We start from the raw sequence: 25,991 nt of genomic DNA, 5'->3' as shown, positions 1-25,991 counted from the left end.
ATAGAATGTTATCATTTATTGTGAGGGGAATTGAATACAAAAGTAGGGAGATTTTGCTTCAGTTATACAGAGCGTTGGTGAGACCATATTTGGAGTACTGTGTACAGTATTGGTCTCCTTATTTAAGGAAGGATGTAAATTCCTTGGAAGCAGTTCAGAGAAGGTTTACAAAACTAATACCTAAAATGGGTTTATGAGGAAAGGCTGGACAGGTTAGGCTTGTATCCACTGGAGTTTAGAAGAGTAAAAGGTGTCTTGATCGAAGGAAATAAGATCCTGAGTCTAGACAAGGTGGATGTAGAGAGGATATTACCTCTTGTGGAAGAATCTAATACTGGGGCCACTGTTTAAAAATAAGGGGTTTTTTTGAGGATCATGAGTCTTTGGAACTCTATTCCTCAAAAGACAGTCTTTGAATATTTTTAAGGCAGAGGCAGATTCTTGATAAGTGAGTGAGATGTTATCAGGGGCAGGCGAGAATGTGGAGTTGAGGTTGAAATCAGATCAGCCATGATCTTATTGAATGACAAAGTGGGCTCAAAGGGCCAAGTGGCCAACGACGACTCATTCATATGTTCGTAAAATAAAAACCTTTCTAAATTTTGCCTTTGATCCACCCTCTTGCTACAGAAGTCCAGCAGTGTGGGATTGCTTTATGTACCCTTATACTTTTTCTCCCTTTAGCTGTTCGCAGCAGTACAACTCAAAAGACACAACCAGAAGTTATGTCACAGAATGCACGAAAGATGGCTCAGAGAAATCTTGCTGCTTCAGCAAACACTCCACCAGGCACAGCTATAGGACTGGGAAAGAATGTTGCTCCAAGTCCTAAGAAGGCAGCAAGAGACCCCAAGACTGGGAAAGGTAAGTAAAATGCTTATGCTTAGAATCATAACAACACAGGAGCCTGTTGTGTCCGTGCCAGCTTGCTACGAGTGCAGTTCCCCTATTCCCACGCTCCTGCCTTTACCCTGTAACTCGTATTTTTTTTCTTCAGCCAATTAATGTAATCCCTTTTAAAAGCCACGACTGAATCTGCCTCCACCACACTGTCAGGTAGAGCATTTCAGATCCTAACCACTCGCTATGTAATTTAAAAAAAAAGTTTTTCCTCATGTCGCCATTGCTTCTTTTGCATTTTGCTAATTACTTTAAACTGGTGTCCACTGATCCTTAAGCCTTCCACCAACAGGAACAGTTTCTTCCAGTCTATTCTGTTGAGACGACTCATCATTAGGAAAACAGTGGTCCTAACATTGTGCCCTGGGCAACCCTGCTTTATAACTTCTTGAAGTCTGAAAAATAACTGCCTACCTGTCAATTTTGTATTCATGCTGCTACGGTCAGCTCTGACTTTGCTGGCAAGCCTGTTGTGCAGCACTTTATCAATTGCCTTTTGGCAGTCTGTGTACACCATATCAACCTCACTACCCTTCATCAATCCTCTGTTACCTCATCAGAAAACTCGAGCAATTCAGTTAAAAGTGATTTACCTTAATAAATCCATGCTGGCTTTCCTTAATTAACCCACACTTGTCCAAGTGACTGTTAATTTTGTCTTGAATTATCATCCCTCGAAGCTTTGCCACCACTGATTGGCCACTAGTTGCTGGGCTTATCCTTGAACTCATTTTTGAAGGGCACAAGGGCAGAACATTTGTGATTCTCCGGTCCTTTGGCTCCACCCGTGTCTAAGGAGGATTGAAGATAATGGCTAGTGCCCCCACAATTTCCACCCTTCACGGTATCCTTGGATGCATCCCATTTGGTTAAGTTTCCTTATCAATTTTATGTATAGTCAGCCTGTCTAATACTACCTCTTTTTTTTATCAATTTTAGTCTGTCCAATATCTCAACTATCTCCTCTTTTACTATGACTCAGCAGCATCTCCTTCCTAGATAAAGACAAATGCAAAATACTCATTTAGTACCTCAGTCATGCCCCCTTGCTCCATGGCATAAATCCCCTTTTAGGTTCCTAGTTGGCCCCATTCCTCCTTTCACCACCCTTTTATTGTTTACATGTTTATAGAGGACTTTTGAATTCCCTTTGTTAGCAGCCTGTCTCTTCTCTTATACTCTCCTTGGTTCTCTTTTTTGTTTTTTCACTTTCCCTCTGAACTTTGTATATTCGGCCTGGTTCTCAATCATATTATCATGTGGTATGAATTGGGTAATTTACTGTAAAGGCCCTAATTTAGTACAGACTGATATTTGACTAGCTTTATTGATTGTATTTACATAATAGATCAAAATTCTGCTGTATTTCTTCATCGTGTGTAAGTTGAAAGGGTTTTCTGTGCAATTTTGCTTGTTTGTGTTTGGAAGTCATGAGTTCAAGCCCCATTGCAGGACTTGAACACATAATCTGGATTGACATTTTTTGTACAATACTGAATGAATACTCCAGCATTGTCAGAAGTGCCAACTTTTGGGTAAGACATTAAATCAAGTGACTCTGCTCGAAGAGGGGAAGTTATGCTGATCTAAACTGATTAACTGGTCGTTTTCGCATTGTTTGTGTGACCTTGTCATTTACGCATTGGTTGCTATTTGCCTACATAACTGGCTCTACTTCAAAGATATTTGGAATGAATGTATGTTTTTGTACTTTTCTGTGAATTGCCTTTCGTCTCAGAGCAAAATGCTGCGGGTGTTAGAAATTGAAATAAAAACAAGAAACGCTGGAAACACTCAGCAGGTCCAGGAGCATCTGTGGAGAGTGAAGCAGTATTAATGTTTCAGGCCAGTGACCTGGTGAAAAGCCCCGACCTGAAATGTTAACATTTCGTGCTTGCTCTCTCGCGCTCGCTCCTCATGACGGCATATTTTCAGCATTTTCTTTTTTTAATCCTTTAACCTTAGTTGTACTTGCAAAAATGATGTCTGTTTTATGAAAAATGAAAGGCACAACTGTTACTTTTTTTGCTTTTATTAGCTGTTCAGGAACGGAATTCCTATGCTGTTAGTGTGTGGAAAAGAGTGAAGGCCAAGTTGGAAGGTAGAGATGTGGATCCCAACAGGAGGATGACTGTTGCTGAACAGGTACAATGTTGTCATGACATGCTTTTTTTTTTTCATACCCTGTGTTATAGAAAAAATTATTCCAGGGATGAGGGGCTTCAGTCAGGGTGAAAGATTGGAAAAACTAGAGTTGTTCTCCTTGGAGAAGAGGAGGTTGAGAGCTGATTTGATAGAGGTATTCAAAATCATGAGAGCTCTGGACAAGCAGATAGAGAGAAACTGTTTCCATTTGTTGAAGGATCGAGAACCAGAAAACACTGATTTAAAGTAATTGACAAAAGAAGCAACAGCAGCTTGAGGAAAAACGTTTTCAAGCAGCGAGTGGTTAGGATCTGGAATGCACTGTCCAAGTGTGTGGTGGAGGCAGGTTCAATCAAGTCTTTCGAGAGAGAATTGGATAATTATCTGAAGAGGAAACAATGACAAAGCCACAGGGGGGAGGGGATGGAATAGGACTAGATGAGTTACTCTTGCAAAGAGCCAATACAGACATGACGGGCCAAATGGCCTCCTTTTGTGCTAGAACCATTCTATGATTCTATCCAAAGTATAGCAACTGCTGTTTTCATTTGTATACCGCTTTTAAAATAGAAACCTACCTAAGATACTTTACAAGAAAAATGGACATCAAATAGTAGTGGAATATTAGTAGTGGTGACCAAAAGCTTGGCTCACGATATAGATTTAAAGGAGGTTTATCATTGTGGGAAGAGAGCACTGGTGTTCGTGGGGAGAGAGTTCCAGAGAGCGGTGCTTGTTTCAGTAGATGGCCCCGCCACTGAGAGAGGCTGTATAGGAGGCCAAAGGCAGAGAATTGAATGTAACAGGTTTGTATGTGTGGTTGCAGAGGCACGATGGGTTAAGGCTGTGGAGGGATTCGTGAACAAAGATTCAGTGGAGATTGTCATAGATAGGATGTTGAGTAAGCAGTACCTGGAATAGGACAGGATGCCAGCAGAACACCTCTGGTTCAGTCCACAAGCATGACCCTGACTTTCCAGTCACCTACCATTTAAATTCACCACCCTGCTCTCATTTTCTGTCCTCAGCCTGCTGCAATGTTCCAGTGAAGCCCATCCCAAGCTTGTGGAACAGCACCTCATCTTCCGATTAGGCACTTTCAGCCTTCTGGACTCAACATTGAGTTCAACAACTTCAGACGTGAACTATGCCCTCTATTTTGTATTTTTTCCCCCTAGTGCCAACCTGTATCTTGTTCTCGTGTTTTGTTCTCAGACAGTCCTGACTTTTTATTCTTCCATTAACACCTCTGAACCAATGCTTTGTTCCTTTGCTGCTACCATCCCCACCCTCTTTGAATTTTGTTCTATTACCTCTGTGTAATTTAGCCTCCCCCATCCGCTAAGCTATCCCTGACCACCTCTTTTTGCTTCACCTGATGCCCCCCACCCAATCTTTTCAACTTCTGTCTTTAATACTATCACTCCCATTCCCTTTGTCTTGTGTTCCATGACATCTATATCATTTAATTTCTCCTGCCCTCTAACCTGTCCCTGACCTTCTATTTTGTTCCAACTGCTCCTCTCCCTTTCTCAACAGCATAAACCCCATCACATTTCTGCCTCTCTTCAGTTCCAAAGAAGAGCCACATTGGACTCGAAACGTTAACTTTGTTTCTCTCTCCACAGGGGCTGCCAGACCTGCTGAGTTTTTCCAGCGCTTTCTGTTTTTAATTGTAGCAGTGCCATTTACAATGAGATTTTGAAGTGACTGGAGACTTGCAAAGAGGGTACGAGAGCTAGCAGAGACATGGCCAAGAGTTTTTGATAGAAATGATGTAAGGATGGAGGCTGGTGATATGAAAATGAAAGTGGAAATTAATAATCTTACAATGATATCTGAAGCTCAGCTCTGGATTAAACAAAACTCTAAGCACTATCTGGTTGAATCCCAGTGAGCAACCGGGTTAAGAAACAGCTTGATGACCAAGGAATACAATTTTTGGTAGGAGACAAATGTGGCTTCCATCTTTCAAATGTTCAGTTGGAGAAAGTTTAAGTTGACTATTGGGACAGGTAGGTGTGCCCAATGAGGGCAGTACTGTCGGAGAGGTGCAGCAGGAAGAATACGTGCAGGTTGGAGAAAGTTTAAGTCGACCTAAGGCATAATGTTTGTTGGGCGATGGTGGCAAGGTAGAGCTGGATGTCATAAGCATATAGAATGAAACTAACTCTGTATCAATGGATAATGTCACTGAGGAGCAGAACATAAATGCAAAAAGGAGAGCACAGGAGCGGAGCCTTGAGGTGATCATGTCGGGGAGTAGAATCAATTGCTGGAGATCTGCTGGCTTCATTGGGACAGGTAGGTGTGCCCCAATGAGGGCAGTACTGTCGAGGAAAGGTGCAGCAGGAAGGATACGTGCATGAATGTCACATAAAGTAGAGAGGTCAGTTAAAAGATAACACACTGTACTTGCAGTCGATCACTTTCCTGGGATCTACTAATTTGCATGATTTGAGTTCAAACTGATATTTCGATATGTTGCGTTCTTAATTTTAGCTGTTGTCACGGCTCACTGGAGATAGTGCGCTGCAGTAACAAGCCCCACTGCTCCCCGAGCCGCAACAAATGTGAAAAGTTTGGCCAAACCACCAGATTGCCCCAATTCTACCCAACTGTTTAATTTAGGTTAACAGAATGAGCACCAGGCTTGTAAACTTAAGTAAATAACTGTTTATTGAACTAACTGTCATTAACCAGTGGTAAAAGAAAGAAATATGAACTGCTAACTTCTAACACTATAATTAAACTCCACCCCTTAAACCCCTATACATACATAAGACACACAAATCATGGATTTTAAGGGTGGGATAAAACAGTTCAATAGCACCAATTCTGGAGTACAGGATTCGATGGGTTGATTTTGATGTCTTCCAAATTCCTTTCAGTTCTTGTGATGGCACGAGGTCTTCCAGCATTTTCAGTATTTAGTTCACTTGGTTGAGCACTTGAGCCTTTCAATGTCTCTGACAATGATTTCCCCCTTTTGCCTCTTGACAGGGGTTTTCAGTGAGAGCAAGTTGTAGAGGTATGAGGAGAAAAACCCAGCTAGCTATTCTTGTAGGATTACTGGAATCTTAGACACATACAGGAGAGAGGTTTTTGGTCTTGTTACTTTCAGGCTAGGAGCTATTCAGCTGCTTGCTCTTCACATAAACTCTGGTCACCTGGTCAGGAACCAATTAAAATGGTGTTGTCAGGCAGCTCCCTTGGCCCAAGACTCCTTTCCGGCACCATCCTGTCTTTCATGGTACACTTTATTCCAGGACTGCAACATTGTATATATCTCTCATTCTGTCCCAGTAGACATGTCTTTCAACTGCAGCTGTTGTAATTTTACCACAGTCCAACAGAAATATAAAAAGATATGTTCTTTACAACAGTCCAACAGAAATAGAAAGATATGTTCTTTATACTTAGCTTCGTGGGGATGGGGTTTGGGGATTTGAATTTCCAGCTAGGCGTTTCCCTGCAGAGGGAAAGTTAATACATGTGAGCATCTTGACATTTGGCTCAACTGCAGCTGAATTAAGTCAGAGCTATGGGAGATGGATAAAATGGATCTAAAAGAGCAAATGGCACAATTCTCAGATCATCTTTAAAGCACAGAAAAGCCAAAGAGTGTTTAATAATGCATGTCAGTATTGCTGCAGAAGTAAAGCTTTGATTTTGGATGTGTCCTATTACAGTGCCATTGAACTTTTTAGTACTTTCCAATACTTCAGTATAACTCACCTTGTTCGATATACTCCCTACTTTGGATTTCACCTGTTCTCAAATGGTTATTAATTCAAAGCTTGAAGAACTAGACCAGAAATCTTGCATAGAGGCAGGGAAACACCAATTGTACATAAACTAGTCTGTCCTCTGAAAGCTGTTAGCAATTCTGTCTCTGAGCAAGTTCTTTTTTTGAACACTAAGCTGAACAACAATAACTTGTATTTATATAGCACCTTTATCATAAAACATTTCCAGCTGCTTCACTGGAGTGTTATAAAGCAGAATTAGACACAGCCACATAAGGCATTTTTAGGGCAGATGACCAAAAGCTTGGTCAAAGAGGTAACTTTAAGGAGTGTCTTAAAGGAAGAGAGGGATAGAGAGGTGGAGCGGTTTAGGGAAGAAGAGTAGTAAGCTAGCTAATACAAAGGAAGAATCCTGTATCTCTGGTAAGTATTCCATGAGGATAGATCTTTAAGATATAAAAAGGTGAATAATGGGCGTAGCCTTAGCCCTCTTACTCGGGATGATGGTATAATGGTAATGTTACTGGATTATTAATACTGAGGCCTGTGTTAATGCTCCGGAGACATGGGTATGGATCCCTTCAGTGTCAATAATCATGAAACTACCGGATTGTTGTTAAAAACTCATTTGGTTCACACATGTTGTTCAGGGAAGAAAATCTGCCATCCTTACCTGGTCTGGCCTATATGTGACTCCAGACCCACAACAATGTGATTGACGCTTAACTGGCTTCTGAAATGGTCTAGCAAACCACTCAGTTGCATCAAACTGCTACAAAAGAAGAGTGTACCTACAGTAATGGGCCGCAGCAGCTCAAGAAGGTGCCTCACGACCACCTTTAAGGGCATTGAGGGATGGACAATAAATGCTGGCCTTGCCAGCAATGCTCATGTTGCGAGAATGAATAAAAAAGTATATAACCAGGACACACTCTTGTTTACAGATTTGGACAGAACACATCGAGCAAGAGTGAATTGGTTTATTGAAACAGCAATAGCTTAACAATTATGGGGAGGTGGTGACATAGTGATATTTCCACTGGACTAATAATCCAAAGACCCAGGGGCCTGGTGGAGTTTGAATTCAATAAGCATCTGGAATTAAAAGTCTAATGATAACTGTGAAACAGTTGTCGGTTGTCGTAACAACCCACATGGTTCACTAATATCCTTTAGGGAAGGAAATCTGACGTCCTTGACTGGTCTGGCCTACATGTGACTCCAGACCCACAACAATGTAATTCACTCTTAAATGTCCTCTGAAATGGCCTAGCAAGCCACTCAGATGTATCAAACCTCCAAAAGTTTAAAAGGAATGGAACCAGAGAGACCACCCAGCAACGACCTAGGCAGCGCAAATAACAATGGCAAACTCAGCTCTGTCGACTCTGCAAAGCTCTCCTTACTAACATATGGGGGCCAGTGCTAAAATTGGGAGAGCTGTCTCTGGCTAACCGAGCTAGAGCCTGACATTATATTCATAGCATCATACCTTACGGACAATGTCCCAGATTCGAAATTGACTGTGTGGGAGAAGACAGAGAGTGGTAGTGGATGATTGCTTCTCAGACTGGAGGTCTGTGACTAGTGGTGTGCCTCAGGGATCTGTACTGGGACCATTGTTGTTTGTTGTCTATATCAATGATTTGGATGATAATGCGGTGAATTGGATCAGCAAGTTTGCTGATGACACTAAGATTGGAGGCATTGTGGACAGCGAGGAAGGCTTTCAAAGCTTGCAGAGAGATCTGGACCAACTGGAAAAATGGGCCAGAAAATGGCAGATGGAATTTAATGCGGAAAAGTGTGAGGTGTTACATTTTGGAAGGTCGAACCAAGGTAGGACATACACAGTAAATGGTAGGGCACTGAGGAGTGCGGAGGAACAAAGGGATCTGGGAGTTCAGATACATAATTCCCTGAAAGTGGCGTCACAGGTAGACAAGATTGTAAAGAAAGCTTTTGGCATACTGGCCTTCATAAATCGAAGTATTGAGTATAGGAGTTGGGATGTTATGGTGAGGTTGTATAAGACATTGGTGAGGCCAACTTTGGAGTATTGTGTGCAGTTCTGGTCGCCTAACTACAGGAAGGATATCAGTAAGATTGAGAGAGTGCAGAGAAGATTTACTAGGATGTTGCCGGGTCTTAAGGAGTTGAGTTACAGGGAAAGATTAAACAGGTTAGGACTTTATTCCTTGGAGCGTAGAAGAATGAGGGGCGATTTGATAGAAGTTTACAGAATTGTGAGGGGTATAGACAGAGTAAACGCAAGTAGGCTCTTTCCACTTAGATTAGGAGAAATAAACACGAGAGGACGTGGCTTTAGGGTGAAAGGGGAAAGGTTTAGGGGGAACATTAGGGGGAACTTCTTCACTCAGAGAGTGGTGAGAGTGTGGAACGAGCTACCATCTGACGTAAATGCGGGCTCACTCTTAAGTTTTAAGAATAAATTAGATAGATACATGGATGGGAGAGGTCTGGAGGGTTATGGACTAAGTGCAGGTCAATGGGACTAGCGGAATAATATTTCGGCACAGACTAGAAGGGCCGAATGGCCTGTTTTCTGTGCTGTAGTGTTCTATGGTTCTATATCACTATCCCTGGGTAGGACAGACCCAGCAGAGGTGGTGGCACAGTGTTATACAGTCAGGAAGGATTTGCCCTGGGAGCCCTCAACATCGACTCCGGACCCCATGAAGTCTCATGGCATCAGGTCAAACATGGGCAAGGAATCCTCCTGCTGAATACCACATACCGCACCCACCCACCCTCAGCTGATGTATCAGCACTCCACCACGTTGAACACCACTTGGAGGAAGCTTGGAACTGAGGGTGGCAAGGATGCAAAATGTACTCAGGGTCAGGGACTTCAATGTCCATCACCAAGAGTGGCTCGGTAGTACCATTACAGACCAAGCTGGCCAAGCCCTAAAGGGAAGGGGGTGGTATAGTAGTATTGTCACTGGACTGGTAATGCAGAGATCCAGGGGATTCTGGCGACCCGGGTTCGAACCCCACCATGGCAGATGGTGGAATTTTAATTCAATAAATATCTGGTCTGGATGGCCATGAAACGATTGTCGTAAAAACCCATCTGGTTTACTGATCCTTTTGGGAAGGAAATCTGCTGTCCTCATTGGCTTACATGTGACTCCAGACCCGCAACAATGTGGTTGACTCTTTTTTTTTAAAAATGGGTAATTAGGGTTGCTGGCCTAGCCAGCGACACCCAAATCCCACGAACGAATGAAGAACAAACATAGCTGCTAGATTGGGTCTGCGGAAGCTGCTGAGGGAACCAACGAGGAGAAAACATGCTTGACCTCATCCTCACCAACCTAATAAAGCTACAGCACAGGACTACTTACATGCCAAACAGCATATGCAGCAAGTGATAGAGCTAAGCAATTCCACAACCAACGGATCAGATCCAAGCTCTGCAGTCCTGCCACATGAATGGTGGTGGACAATTAAATAACTCACTGAGTATGATATTTGTGGAGCAGCCTCCTCCAATGATGGAGTCCAGCACATCAGTGCAAAAGATAAGGCTGAAGCATTTGCAGCGGTCTTCAGCCAGAAGTGCCAAATGGATGATCCATTTTGGCCTCCTTCTGAGGTCCCCAGAATCACAGATGCCAGTCTTCAGCCAATTGGATTCACTCCACATGATATCAAGAGACGGCTGAAGGCATTGGATACTGCAAGGACTATAGGCCCTGACAATATTCCAGCAGTATTGCTGAAGACCTATACTCCAGAATTTGCCGCGCCCCTAGCCAAGCTGCTCCAGTACAGTTACAACACTGGCATCTACCCAGCTATGTGGGAAATTGCCCAGGTATGTCCTGTACACACAAAGCAGGACAAATCCAACCCGGCCAATTACCAGCCCATCAATCTATTTTCGATCCTCAGTAAAGTGCTGGAAGGAGCCATCAACGGTACTATCAAGCAGCTCTTGCAGAGCAATAACCTCACTGACCCTCAGTTTGGGTTCTGCCAGGGCCACTCAGCTCCTGACTTCATTACAGCCTTGCTTTAAACAAGGACAAAGGAACTGAACTCCAGAGGTGAGTGTGGCTGTCCTTGACATAGAGTCAGCGTTTGACAGTGTGTGGCATCAAGGAGCCCGAGCGAAACTGGAATCAATGGGAATCAGAAGGAAAACTCTTTGCTATTTGGAGCCATACCTAGCACAAAAGAAGATCGTTGTGGTTGTTGGAGGTCAGTCATGTCAGTTCCAAGACATCACTGCAGGAGTTCCTCAGGGTAGTGACCTCGGCCCAACCATCTTACAATTGCTGCATCAATGATCTTCCTTCCATCATAAGATCAGAAGTGGGGATGTTCGCTGATATTCACCAATCATGACGACTCAGATTCTGAAGCAGTCCATGTCTAAATGCAACAAGACCTGGACAATATCCATTCCTGAACTGACAAGTGGCAAGTAACATTCACACCACACGAGTGCCACGCAATGACCATTTCCAACAAGAGAAAATTTAACCATCACCCCTTAACATTCAGTGGCATTCCCATCGCTGAATCCCCCATTATCAACACCCTTGCGGGGGGTACCATTGACCAGAAACTGAACTGGACTAGCCATATGAATACTGTGGCTATAAGAGCAGGTTAGAGGCTAGGAATCCTGCGGCCAGTAACTCACCACCTGACTCCCAAAAGCATCTCCACTATCTACAAGGCACAAGTCAGGAGTGTGATGGAATACTCTCCAGTTACCTGGATGAGTGCAGCTCACGCAACACTCAAGCTTGACACCAACCAGGGCAAAGCAACTGCTTGGTTGGCACCCCATCGACAAACATTCACTCCCTCCGCCACCGACGCACAGTAGCAGCAGTGTGTACCAGCTACAAGATGCACTGCAGAAACTCACCAAGCCTCCTTCAACAGCACCTTCCAAACCCATGACCACTACCATCTAGTAGGGCAAGGGCAGTAGACATTTGGAAACACCACCACCTGGAAGTTCCCCTCCAAGACACTAGCCATGCTGATTTGGAAATATATCGCCGTTCCTTCACTGTCGTTGGGTCAAAATCCTGGAACTCCCTCCCTCACAGCACTGTGGGTAATAAATGGGCAATAAATGCTGGCCTAGCCAGCGATGTCCACATCCCATGAACGAATAAAAAAAATAATTAATAAAGCAGCCTGTCTTCTGCATAGGCCTTCAGAGTATGGCTTAAATCAATTCAATATGAAATCGCATTAAGTTTGGCAATGCTATCATTATCAGTAGTAAGCAGTTTTTAAATTTCCTTGTGCTGTGACATTCTTTTGGATCTTTTGCTGCTCTCTATCGTTTCTACAGGTACTGTGTCTCAAAGCCAGCAACCTCGGGACCAAACCCGTGCTGGAGTTCAGATCCTGCCGGTTTTCAGGTAGTTGAATTTGAGACACGAGCTGTACTAAATTCCTCTTCGATCCTCATTCTCCACACTCGAGCTTAGTTTGATGGGGCATGGTTTCCTTTGAGTTTAAGGCTCCAAATGAAATTGCCAGTATCGCAGGATGCTCAAAATTATTTTTCTTAATCAGCTTCTGTGTTTTTGACAACTTTTTCAGCATTGCCAAGAGCTGAAGTTAGCTTTGCGTGATGAACATCCAGAAAATACCATACCAGACTTTTTTTTAAGAAAGATGAAAAAATAATTATGTGCTGTGTAGCTGATGGTAACAATGATAAAGGCTGCAGTCCTTGTGCAGCCACATGGAGGATAAATCAAGTGGAAAAACCAAACTAAAATTGACATACTTATAATTAATGCACAATTGGAATGTGATACATCAGCTCCTATAGTCAAACAGTGCCCCTTTCAGCATTACCATAGCAAAACAAAGTGCCTTCATGGCTGGATCAGCATATCTTCAAATTTGAAATGCTGTGCAAAATACAGTCCTTATTTAGGAGGCCTGACGCTGAATATTACCCAAAATGCATGTTGCCTAAGCGTAATACAGTGACTTGGCAGATTTGTCTTGGCTCAGACAATTCGCCATGCTTGAGGATTGCAAAACTAAGTAATTTCTCTTTTAGGGCCTGAAGAAGGTTCCCCCTCCAATCCTGCAACGACCACATAGGCCAGTTGAAGAGGAGAAGTTACACTCTCCGATCACACAGCGACCACAGAGACTCAGGCTTCCTTTAACAGGTTTTATTCAAGCATATACAAGGGAGCCGCAATCATTCCATAGAATGAAGATCCAGCTCCCAGATTACATTTCATTACTTTTGTACTTTTTCTACTAATACATTTGAATACATCCAATCAAAATTAAAACACATACGCAAAGACCTTGGTTCTCACAACTCAAGACTGTTTGTGTTTCATCAAAGCCCCCTCTTTGTCTATTGTTCGTCTGCCCATATCTAAGCTAAAACCATCTGCCCCTTCCCTATGTGAGAGGGGAGTGCACTTAATCTAATTTATGTCTTGCTTGTGTCTCCAGTCTGACTCTCAAGGCTGTGCAATGTTCAAGTGGTAATCTTCAGCTTTTAATATGTTTAGCAGCCATGTCTGCCTGGAGATTTTAAGGGTTTTTCAGTAAATTCTTACTGTATTCTCTTTTAACATTTTTAATTTCCCCCTAACAGGGTCAGGTGCCAGTTTGATGGATGTCGCTAAGCTGATTGATTCAGTCAATCTTATTTATCCCACTATAAATGTTCATTCATTTCCTGTTCGTTTTCTGATTCAATTAATTTACATTGAAGTACCTTCAACAGTTCTAAGTTCCCAATTGTAACATCATATTAATTGGTATACTTGTATGTGTTTTTCTTTTTTAAAAACCAGCGACTTACATTATAATAGTCAAACACTTGATCTAATTGCAACATTAACCTGCTCCCATTCAGAACAACAGAAAAACATCCATGATTTGGTTGTCATTATAGTCATTGATGGTTGGCAGTAATTCATTTGACAAATGTTTGGTGTGGTACTGAGCAATGTGCTCCAGGAAGATTGCAGGGTCATTTCATGAAGTGGCAGGAAGGGTACTTTGGTGAGCTTCCGTAAGAGGACTATACTCAGCTACTCCTGATTATTGCCCAGTGATCCTTGGTGGCAACCCACTATATAGGGGTGTCACTAAGGACTGGATTGAATTGTTCCAATGCTGTCCTGTGCTGCTTTGTGTCAGCTCCTGAGAAGATTGTCTGGGTGCCAGAACACTTTGGGTATGAGAAAGCAGATCCCACCATGCTTTGAGAAAGCAGATCCCACCATGCTTTGAGAAAGCAGATCCCACCATGCTTTGAGAAAGCAGATCCCACCATGCTTTGAGAAAGCAGATCCCACCAAGCTTTGAGAAAGCAGATTCCACCATGCTTTGAGAAAGCAGATCCCACCATGCTTTGAGAAAGCAGATCCCACCATGCTTTGAGAAAGCAGATCCCACCATGCTTTGAGAAAGCAGATCCCACCATGCTTTGCCACCTTCAGGAGTAGAGAAATTAGGGGCAAGAGAATGAGGACGTAAAACAATTTTGAAGATAACTTCTGCAAAATTAATCTTTGTAGTAATTAAAATTGCATTTTCTACCTAAGCATATTTGCTGTACTAAGGCCACACGTTTCTATGAATGTTACATAGATGCTAGAAGGGCAGATGGTGGTGTAGTGGTAATGTCACTTGACTAGTAATCCCGAGACCCATGGCAGCTGATGGAATTTAAATTCAGTTAATAAATCTGGAATATTAAGCTAGTCTCAGTAATGGTGACCATGACAACTATCATCAGTTGTTGTAAAAACTCAGCTGGGTCACTAATGCCCTTTAGAGAAAGAAATCTGCCATCCTTACCTGGCCTGGCCTACATGTGACTCCAGACCCGCAGCAATGTGGTTAACTCTTAACTGCCCATGAAGCAGGCTAGCAGGCCACTCAGTTCAAGGGCAACAAATGCTGGCCTTGCCAGTGGCACCCACGTTCAAGAATGAATAAAGGGGAAAAAGGATGCTTCTTCCATCTAGGGAATCTAGAACTAGAAGTCCCAGTCTTAAAATAGGTGATTGCCCATTTAGGACTGAGAAGAGGAAAAGTTTCTTCGCAAGCATGTGAATCATTGGAATTCTCTACCCCAGAGAGCTATGGATGCTCAAATCTTAAGTATATTAAAGACAAATTGATTGATTTTTGAATACAGCAGCAACTTATCTTAACGCATTGAAATTTCCCAAGGCGCTTCACAGGAACATTATAAAACAAAGTCTAACACCCACATGAGATATTAGGTCAGATGACCAAAAGCTTGGTCTAAAGGAAGAAAGCGAGGTAGAGAAGTGTAGAGTTGGAGGGAAGGTTTTCCAGAGCTTGGGGTCTAGGTGAATAAGGCCCGGCCACCAATGGTGGAGTGATTAAAATCAAGGGGGCACAAGAGGCTGGAATTGGTGGGGTGCAGATTTTTTTTTAAATTTGTTCATGGGACGTGGGGCCACTGGCTAGGCCAGCATTTATTGCCCATCCCTAATTGACCTTGCTCAGAGGGCATTTAAGAGTCAAACACATTCCTGTGGATCTGGAGTCGCATGTAGGCCAGACCAGGTAAGGACATCAGATTTCCTTCCCTAAAGGACACTAGTGACCCACATGAGTTTTTACAACAATCGGCAACGGCTTCATGGTTATCATTCCCAACTTTTAATTCCAGATTTTTATTGAATTCAAATTTGAACATCGGCTATAGTGGGATTCGAACCTGGGTCTCTGGAATATTATGCCACAATGCTGCCATCGCCTCCCCCAGTCGTATCTCAGACAGTTGTTGGGCTGGAGGAGATTACAGAGGTAGGGAGTGGTGAGGCCATGGAAGGATTTGAATAAGAGGAGGCAAATTTTAAAATAAAGTCATTGCTTGAATTTGAGCACAAGGTGATAAGGGAGTGCGACTTACTGCAAGTTCAAACATGAGGTCAGCCGAAACTCTGCTGCCCAATTTTACAGAAGATAGAATGTGGAAGACCAGCCAGGAGGTTAATTTGAATAAACCGGTCTAGAGATGATAAAGGCATGGATGAGGGTTTCAGCAGCAGATGAGCTGCGACAGAGGTGAAGTCAGGTGGTGATATGGAGCTGGACATAGACGGTCTTAGAGATTGCAAGTATGAGGTTGGAAACTCATCTCAAAGTCAAATGTGACACTTGATCTCAGACTTGCCAGGAAGAGGGATGGATTCGGTAGCTAGGGAATGGAGTTTAGAGTGGGTACCAAAAACAATGGCTTCATTCTCCCCAATATTTAATTGAAGGAAATTTCTGTTCATCCAGTACTGGATATCGGATAAGCAGTCTGATAATTTAACAACAATGGAGGAGTTGAGAGAGATGGTGGTGAGGTAGAGATTGGGTGAGGTAGAGCTGGGTGTCATCAATGCACCTGTGAAAACTAATGCAATGCTTTTGGATGATGCCAAATAGATAAGAAATGGAAGTGGAAAGGATAGATTCCTGGGGAACACCAGAAGTAGTGGAGTGGGTGCAGAAAGAGAAGCCATTGCGAGTGATTCTCTGGCTATGATTAGATAAGAATCGAACCAGGAGAGAGCAGTCCCACCCAACTGGAGAGGCGTTGGAGGATGGTTTGCTCAACTATGTAAAAGGCAGATAGTTCGAGGAGGACATGGGGGGAAAGTTTACCTTTGTCACAGTCACGTATGATGTCATTTTTGATTTTGATAAGAGTGGTTTTGGTAGTGTGGTAGGGACAGAAACCCAATTGGAGGGATTCAAACATGGAGTTCCGGGGAAGATTTAAGAGGCGACAGCACATTTAGGGACTTTGGTGAGGAAAGAGAAGTTGAGGGTGGTACGGAGTTTGCAAGGACGGTAGAGGCAAGGATTGGTACTTTGAGGACTGAAGTGATGACAGCAGATTTAAAGAAGAGGGGGACAACACTTGAGAGAACTGTTTATAATATCAGCTAACATAGGGGCCAGGGGACATAGTTGACAGTTCAATGGGAATAGGATCGAAGGAACTGGAAGTGAGTCTCAGGCAAGATCAGAGAGGGCATGAGGTGAAATGGGAGAGAAACTAGAGGAAGAAATGACTTCAGGGCCAAGGCAGGGAGGAGCATTAAAGGAAGTTTGGCCCGGTGGGCTAGTGAAGGGGAGGGACAGAGCGAGACAGCAGATTGGATAGCCTAGATTTTAATGACAAAGAAATTCATGAGCTCCTTGCACCTGTTGCTGGAGGTGAGGGTGGAGGGGAGAAGAGTTTAAGATGGTCTGCAGTGGGGATATAAAGCTGAGGGTTATCTCTGTATTCAAGCATGATCCTGGAATAATCTGTTTTAGACCAGATCAAGTACTGTTAGTTTGTGGTCCAGCCAGATCCAGCAATGGATGGCTAAGCCAGATGTCCACCATATCCTCTCAAGTCTCTGTCACTTGGACTTAGGGGAGAGAAAGTAAGGGTTGTAACAGGAAAATGGCCAGGATGAGAGAGACTAATGGTTTTATTGGGACCAGGGCACCAGAGGTGATGAGGGTGTGGTTGAGCAGATTGATAACTAGAGAAATGTTCCAAGCAGAGGTCCAACGGCAAAGACAGTTGGGATTTTAAAAGTGCAGTTGTAAGTGATTTGGGAGTGTTTTTCTCCAAGAACGGAAACACATAGGGATAGGGATGGGACATGGAAGAGGGATATGGGTGGTGACTAATCCAAGAAAGAGATACGAGGTAGCCTTGCCTGTAATCGATGTGATGGGACTAGCAAGACCACATGAGATGGCAGAGTCGAGGGAAATGGGTAAAATGCAGGAGTGGAGTTGAGGTGGATGAGAAGCCATAATCTTACTGAATGGTGCACACCCATTCATGTTCTCATATATATCTCTGAAAATTGAGATACTATGTTTCAAATCTACAAGGCTCGATAATTAAATACACCTTTTTAAGTACTCTGAAAAGAAATATAGCTGCTAACTCATTAGGAGTCGGTTTGAATTTGTCCTGGAACATTTTGATTTCAATTTTGTCTCATCTACAATTGTTGGGCTTTAACCCATATTTCAATTAAGTCAACATATTAATAAAAATAAACTTTCTCCACTCCTTGTATTTTCTAGGTTGATTACGTGATTAAAGAAGCTACTAATCTAGATAACTTGGCACAACTGTATGAAGGTTGGACGGCGTGGGTATGAACTGGAATACAGTGGATCTCTCTGGTTCAATGAGGTCAGGCATCCACCAGAATCAACTCGGCCACAGGCATCTATAGCCACACCATGGCAGGTGTTGATGCATTCTGGGGCTTAATCTGAGGTAATCTAGGAATCCCCGTGCATTCGGAGTGGTTAGTCAGAAGGCTGCACTCAGGGATATGCTTATGGTCTGCACCCCAAGGTCAAGGGCCATAGAGCCCAGTCTGAATTACACGATTGTCTTTCTGTCATACAAGAACTGCAGAAGTATCGAGGGTGTAGGTGCAGAAACGATTGCTATCCTACTGAGTACAGAGTGATTTTGAAAACCTAAATTCCATCTGCCCTGTGAACATTCAAGTCACAAAGTACTAAACCCTGCTGAAAGGTAATTTAGAAAACTGGGGCCCTAAAGAAAGAAATCTATTGATTCACGTGATTCCAGTTGGATAACGACTTCACTGGCTGACTTGCCCTTGAAGATGGCCATCCAGTAAGAAAACCAAGGCTGGGAGAAATTATGGACTCCAGAAGCAGCCCAAAAGAATAAGATTGGATATACTACATGGGACTTGTGTGAGGAAGATGACACCACCCGATCTTTTGTTAGCTTTCTCTTATAGGTGTATGCTAGTTTAGCAAAGTGCTTCTTGGATGCCTGTAATTCTGTTTACTGTGATTGAAATTCAGTAGTAGTCATCAACCATTTTAATGTAAACATTTTGCAACATACATAATCTGGAAGACTACATGAAAGCATTGACAGATTCATGGTAAACTAAAGGGTTAGGTGTTTCCATGCATACACTTTAAAGTACTTTTTTTCCTTCCTGTTTTGTTACTTGGAAATAAAAGGTCATGGATATTTTTGTGTAACTTTATCATGCAGGTTTTGCCATTTGTATGAATAAAATGCTGAATAAACCCTCAAAAATGTATTTGAAAGTGACACACCATGACCAAATAAGTTTTTTTTTTAAAACTGATCTCGCTTCTCTTCCTAGCTTTTGCTTGTGCTTTCCTTTTGTCCTGATCTTCCTTGGCAATCCAAATTCAGCGTTGCTTGCAGAGATGCTTTTCGAACATCTGCCCTTTCTAAGGTCGAGTAACTTCCCCATTATTCTCTCGCTTTTACTTCCCCCTTAGTTTTTTTTTGCTCATTATTTCTCCTTCCACCCCAACTGCACCTCCCCCACCCCCCCACTCCCCACATGATCAGTGCTGCGTTCTGTAGGTTTATGATTTAATTTTCATAAATGCTTTGGGGAAATTGCTTTGGAGATTATAAATCACAAAATGGATAGGGTTGAAGCTCCTTTCATATATAACAGTACACACTCACCCTTATTGTATCAGACTTATTTTTAGCAATGTAGATTCTTAACTGTTTTACACTTAGCTGGCAAAAGTAATAAAGAATGTCGTTTGGTGGAGGTATATGGTGTGTGGTACTTTTAAACTGTCACAAAATGATTTAACTTCATCTTGTGAAGAAATCATTCTTCAGCATTATACAGATTAATGCAAAGAGCATCAAGTCATACATACTTGCCATTTTGTTTTGATTGCAGCTTCCTTGCATCTATTACTACTTTAAGGTAAATTAAATGTCAACAGTACTTTTTAAAAGTTATATTTTGAAAGAATTGCAGTCTCTCTTCCCTCTGATTTAAAAAAAAAGCATCTTCCCAGTCCCCATCATGAAACTGTCCCCCCAGCTGAAAGGCTGCAGTGGACCAGATCTTGCTTGGATTTCTCCAGCATATAATTTTACATGGCCAGCTGTTGGTAAACAGAGTTAGCAGTATGAGCCTAATGTTCACTGTTGAGGTTTTCTCCCTCTCCCACCAAGGGATTCCTAAGCTAAATGTGGCCATGAATGTGCAAAACTGATGCATAAAGGCAATAGATTACAAATGTCTGACTGAAATTTTAACCCTGACTTTGGGGTGGACATTCAGCCTACTCGTTCTGGAGCTAATGGGCTACTGCAACCTCTTTAATATAATTCCACCTTGATAAGTATATCATTAATTTACCAAGAAATGCTGAAAAAAATTATGCATTTAATTTGGCACCTGAAACAGTGACTACACTTCAAAAGTACTTCATTGGCTGAAAGGTGGTTTAGGATATCCTGAGGTCTAGAAAGGAGTATATAAATGCAAGTTCTTTCTTGGAGAATATTGAATGGGAAATGGTGCGTTTGATATCTGTACTTGAATATGAATCCTGTTTGTATTATGCACATTGTTTATAAAAACTCAACTAATTAAAATGATAAAATATTGTACTGCTACAGATTTACATCCAAGACCGTATTTCCAATAAATTTATTACATTCACAGTGTTCCTGGCATCAGCACTATTTTCTCTTTTCCCTGCACTTCCGGAAAAAAAATTTGGTAAGAAAGTATATGAAAGTTAATCCCAACTAAGTGACTGTGCTCTTGATACCAGTGCACATGTTCTTAGAATTTCAGTCATATTTTACCCTTCCCAAGGGTTTAGTATTTCACAGGTATAACTTTATTTAGCTCAGATTGCAATTCAGCGTTCTTTTACACACACCAATTTGTGTTGTAAGTTGCTACTTGGGAGTTCAATGATCTTGACTTGTATATAAGATATTTGTTAGCTCCTTTCTGCTATCTGCAGCAGCTTTTTTTAAACCTGATGAAGGTGGCAGCATCTGGGTTAACTTTCTTTTATGAAACTGAAAATTTGGTCCATTATTGGGATCTCAATTCTAATGTTCTTCAAATGAACGCATCCACCTCTTGTCCATGGCTAGCATACACGGAGGCTTATGTCATGCCATACTGTGCACATTTTGGTCTTAATTTAAAGGAACTTTAGTGAACTTTGATATAAACCAAAATTCTTCAAGATGAAGTAGTCTTTAGTTGCTCCTGGCCCAGAAACTTTGAATTCTGTAATTTAAGAAGATATCTTGAAGATATCAATGGACTGGTCAGGTGGGCAGGAAAGTGGTAAATGGAATTCAACCCAGAGAAGTGTGAGGTGATGCATTTGGGGAGGGCAAACAAGGTGAAGAAAAACACACTAAATGGAAGGATACAGAGAGGTGTAGAGGAAATGAGAGACCTTGGAGTGAATGTCCACAGATCCCAAGGTAGCAGCAGGACAGGTTGGTAAGGTGGTTAAGAAGACATATGGAATAGTTTCCTTTATTAGCTGAGGCATTGAATATAAAAGCAGGGAGGTTATTCTGGAACTATATAAAACATTAGTTAGGCCACCACTTGAGTACTGTGTGCAGTTCTGGTTGCCTCATTACAGAAAGGATGTAATCGCACCAGAGAGGGTACAGGGGAGATTTACCAGGATGTTACAGGACTGAAAAATTGCAGCTATGAGGAAAGATTGGATAGGCTGGAGTTCTCCTTGGAACAGGGGAGGCTGAGGGGAGATTTGAGTGAGATGTATAAAATTGTGAGGGGTCTGTATAGAGTGGGTGGGAAGGGCTTATTTACTTTAGCAGAGAGATCAGTGACTAGGGTGCATAGATTTAAAGTGATTGGTAGAAAGATTGGAGGGGAGATGAGGAAAAGTATTTTTCACCCAGAGGGTTGTGGGGGTTTGGAACTCACTGCCTGAAAAGGTAGTAGAGGCAGAAACCCTCAGCTCATTTAAAAGGTGTCTGGATATGCACCTCAAGTGCTGTAATCAGCAGGGCTACAGACCAAATGATGGAAAGTGGGATTAGGGTGGGCAACTCGTTTTTTGGCCGGTGCAGATACGATTGGCTAAGTTGCCGCTTTCTCTGATTCACTATGTCTCTACTGATTGGAGAAAAGTAAGAGCACACTATAGGGAATGAAAAGGGCGCTCTGCTATGTAAAAAAAAAGGAAGCAGTTTGTAATGTTAGAACATGCATCATACTCTGTAGCTCATAGGGCCTAAATGGATAGGTAGAATCAAGTAACGATTTGTTTTATTCATTACATTTTTTTTTTAAAGCATCATTTTGAACCATAATATGTTAGCATAGTTTAGTTAACATTCTATCATCAGTCAGACACATTGATCCCACTTCAGGCTATGAGGTGCTGGATCCTCAAACAGATCAGCTTGTTAATCATCTTATTGCTGTTTATGGGATCTTACTATGTACAAACCGGATGCAGTGTTTCCTTGCATGCACTTCAGAATAATTCACCATGTGAAGTGCTTTGTGACATTTCAGAGATGTGATGAGGTGCAATATAAATGTTTTTAATGTTTTGATAGTAACAGGGGTCTCATTACTGATTCCTGTTCTTTGTTTATAGGGAATAAGTCAAGTGCCACAAATATGGTCAACCATACTTTTAATTAAAGAAACCGTTTTAAGTGTTTAGTGTTTGCATTATTTGAGAAACAGGGTATTGTGGTGTGATGTATTGAATACAAGGTGAATGTCTACCTGTTTGAAGATCTGATTCCATTGACAGTGTTCAGGACCAATCTTGTGAATACAATAAATTGAGTTTATTTTTCCTTGAGAGAAATAAGTATTTCAAATAAATAGTTATTCAAGGATAATTACGCTATCACTGAAGTTTTAGTAATTTTAATAAGATTTCAGAAAGGGAAATGGGCGTTCAAAGAATTATAGACCTGCTTGTGATTTGGATTTTACTTACATGTACCAACCTATTCGCTATGTGGAGGATACCTTTATTTAACAAATAGGGTGCTATTCTGTACCTGATAAGCAAATTTATGTAGGAGCATGGAAAGGATTGGGGGTTTTAATTGGTTGGTTGGCCATTAGTACTTGAGTTAAGTCTATTAAGTCAGTTCGTGTGACCATTCCCCGAAAGTAACGATATTTCTAAAACTGTGTTCCCCGGATCTTCGGGGAGTTTACAGAATATTGTCCCAATATTCTGTAATGTCCCAAACTAGGAAACTTGGCTCTGCCAATTTTAGATACAGGATTACCTTTTTTTTTAAGAAAAACCCTGGGATGAGTAAACTGACCAAGGCACAGCGGTACAGGGAGCCATTCAAGTCGGGGGGAGGATATAGGAACATAGTAGTGGTAGGGGACGGTATTATTAGGGGGATAGATACTGTTCTCTGCAGCCGTGAGCATTAGTCCCGAAGACTATGATGCCTGCCTGGTACCTCAGGGCTGGAGAGGAACTTGGAGTAGGCAGGGAGGGATCCAGTTGTCATCATCCATGTTAGTACCAATGACGTGGATAGGACTAGAAAGGAGGTTCTGCTGAAAGAATTTGAACAGTTAGGGGCTAAATTAAAAGGCAGAACCTCCAAGGTAATAATCTCAGGAATGCTACTTGAGCCACTGACAAACTTGCAAATAAAGTCAAGGAGTTAAATGCATGGCTCAAAGATTGGTGTGGGAGGAATGGGTTTCAGTTCATGGGGCACTCCACCAGTACTGGGGTAGAAGGGAGCTGCTCCAGTGGGACGGGCTTCATTTGAACCATACTGGGACCAGTGTCCTGGCAAATCGAATAATCTGGGCTGTAGAGAGGCCTTTAAACTAAATTGAAGGGGGGAGGGTTCTGGAGAGGGGATATGTACGCTTACAAAGCAAAAGAATATGGCAGAATTGCAGGGCAGCTATTTAGGCAATGATTCCCAGAGTGTGACAGGAAGGGACATAGTGTACAAGCATAAAAATATAGCAGCAAAGAGGGTCAAAGGAGGGAAAAATAAGGCAAAATTAGTGACTTTTTACTTAAATACACGTAGTATTCGGAACAAAATAAATGAATTCACAGCACAAATAGAGGTTAACGGGTATGATCTTAAAGCCATTATGAAGACATGGTTACAATGAGATCAAAGCTGGGAACTAAATATTCGGGGGTATGTGACTTCCCGATAGGGCAGGCAGGAAGGAAAGGGTGGTGGGGTAGCTTTGTTAGTACGAGATGGAATAAGTACAATAGCTAGAAATGATCTTGGATCGGAAGATGTAGAATCTATAACCCACGACCGTTACCATCTAGAAGGACAAGGGCAGCAGCTAGATGGGAACACCACCACCTGCAAGTTTCCCTCCAAGCCACTCACCTTCCTGACTTGGAAATACATCACTGTTCCATCACTGTCGCTGGGTCAAAATCCTGGAACTCCCTAACAACACTGTGGGTGTACCTGCACCACACGGACTGCAGCGGTTCAAGAAGGCAGCTCACCACCACCTTCTCAAGGGCAACTGTGAATGGTCAATAAATGCTGGCCCAGCCAGCGAAGCCCATATCCAGTGAATGAATTTTTTTAAAATATGAATGGAGGTAAGAAATAATAAGGGGACGAAGACACTCGTGGGAGTAGTCTATAGGCCCCCTAACATTAGCTATATCATAGGACAGAGACTAAATCAGGAGATAATGAGGGCATGTAAAAAAAGGCAGTATATTAATCATGGGTGACTTTAATCTCCATGTAGATTGGGGAAAGCAAATTAGAGGTAGCCATGAGCGAGAATTCATAGAATGTATTCTGGACAGTTTCCTAGAACAATATGTTGTGGATCCAACCAGGGATCAGGCTATTTTGGATCTGGTAACGTTTAATGAGGCAGGTTTAATAAATGGTCTCAGAGTAAAAGATCCCTGAGGAAACAGTGACCATAACATGGTAGAATTTGGCATTCAGTTTGAGAGTGAGAAACTTGGGTCAGAAACAACTGTGCTAAACTTAAATAAGGGTAATTACAAAGGAATGGGGGTAGAGTTGGCTGGAGTGGACCGGGAAAGGAGTTTAGCCGAAGGGACGGTTGATAAATAATGGCAGACATTCAAGAAAATAGTTCATGACTCTCAAAAAAAATATGTCCCACTGAGGAAGAAGGGTCCTGGGAAGAGGTAAATCAACCATGGTTAACCAAGGAAGTTAAGAATAGTGTCAAATTGAAAGAAAAAACATTCAATGTGGCAAAGATTAGTGGTAAGCCAGAGGACTGGGAAAGTTTTTAAAACCAACAAAAGATGACCAAAAAATAATAGAGGAGGAAAATAAAGTTTGAGGATAAACTAGCAAGTAATATAAAAATGGACAGTAAGAGCTTATTTAAATATATAAGAACGGAGAGGCCAAAATAAACAGGTCCCTTAGAGAACAAGGCTGGAGAAATAATAATGGAGAACGAGGAAATGGCAGAGGAGTTGAATAAATACTTTCCATCGCCTCCACAGTAAAAAACACTAATAGCATTCCAAAAATACTGAATAAGCAAGGGGCAAAGGGCAGGGCGGGTGGGTGGATAAATACAATAACTATCGCTAGAGAAAAAGCACTAGGGAAACTAATGGGGTTAAAGACTGAAAAGTCACCTGGACCTGATGGGTTGCATCCTAGGATATTAAAGGAAGAAGCTACACAGATAGTGGATAGACTACTAATAACGTCCCAAGAATCCTTAGATTCTGGAAAAGCCCCAGAGGATTGAAGTACAGCCTATGAATACCCTTATTCAAAAAGAGAGGGAGACAAAAAACAAGTAGCTAGAGGCCAGTTAGCTTAACATCCATCACTGCGAAAATGTCAAAGACTATTTTAAAGGATATAATAGCAGAGCATTTAGAAATGCATAATCCAATCAAGCAGAGTCAGCATAGCTTCATGAAGGGGAAATCATGCCTGACAAATTTATTAGAATTGAGGAGGTAACAAGCTGGGTAGATAAAGGGGAACCAGTAGATGTAATATATTTGGATTTTCAAAAGGCATTTGATAAGGTACTGCACATAAGGCTACTTAATAAGTTAAGAGCCCATGGTGTTGGGGGTAACATATTAATGTGGATAGAGGACCGGCTAACTAATAGAAAACAGAGTTGGGATAAGGGGGGGCATTTTCAGGATGGCAACCTGTAACTAGTGGAGTGCCACAGGGATCAGTGCTGGGGCCACAATTATTTACAATATATATTAATGACTTAAATGAGGGAAGTGAATATACTATTACCAAGTTTGCAGATGACACAGAAATAGGTGGGAAGGCAAGTGGTGAGGATGACA

General features: G+C 42.1%; 1 protein-coding gene across 3 annotated transcripts in view; it reads left to right on the top strand.

Annotated features, from left to right (window-relative positions):
• Positions 1–20,334, top strand: part of smg1 (SMG1 nonsense mediated mRNA decay associated PI3K related kinase) — a 166,013-nt gene extending 145,679 nt beyond the window's left edge. For all 3 annotated transcript variants that reach the window (XM_078559158.1, XM_078559160.1, XM_078559159.1), the window contains 3 exons: positions 685–864; positions 2,939–3,045; positions 17,907–20,334. In XM_078559158.1, the coding sequence (XP_078415284.1) occupies positions 685–864; positions 2,939–3,045; positions 17,907–17,984 (365 nt within the window). In that variant the 3' untranslated portion in view covers positions 17,985–20,334. The remainder of the gene's footprint in view (positions 1–684; positions 865–2,938; positions 3,046–17,906) is intronic.
• The last annotated feature ends 5,657 nt before the right edge of the window (positions 20,335–25,991 follow it).

This window comes from Cetorhinus maximus, chromosome 15 (genome assembly GCF_964194155.1).
Source record: "Cetorhinus maximus chromosome 15, sCetMax3.hap1.1, whole genome shotgun sequence".
Classification (NCBI taxonomy): domain Eukaryota; kingdom Metazoa; phylum Chordata; class Chondrichthyes; order Lamniformes; family Cetorhinidae; genus Cetorhinus; species Cetorhinus maximus.
Note: the sequence above shows the minus strand (reverse complement) of the source record. Positions and strands in the feature narration are given on the sequence as shown.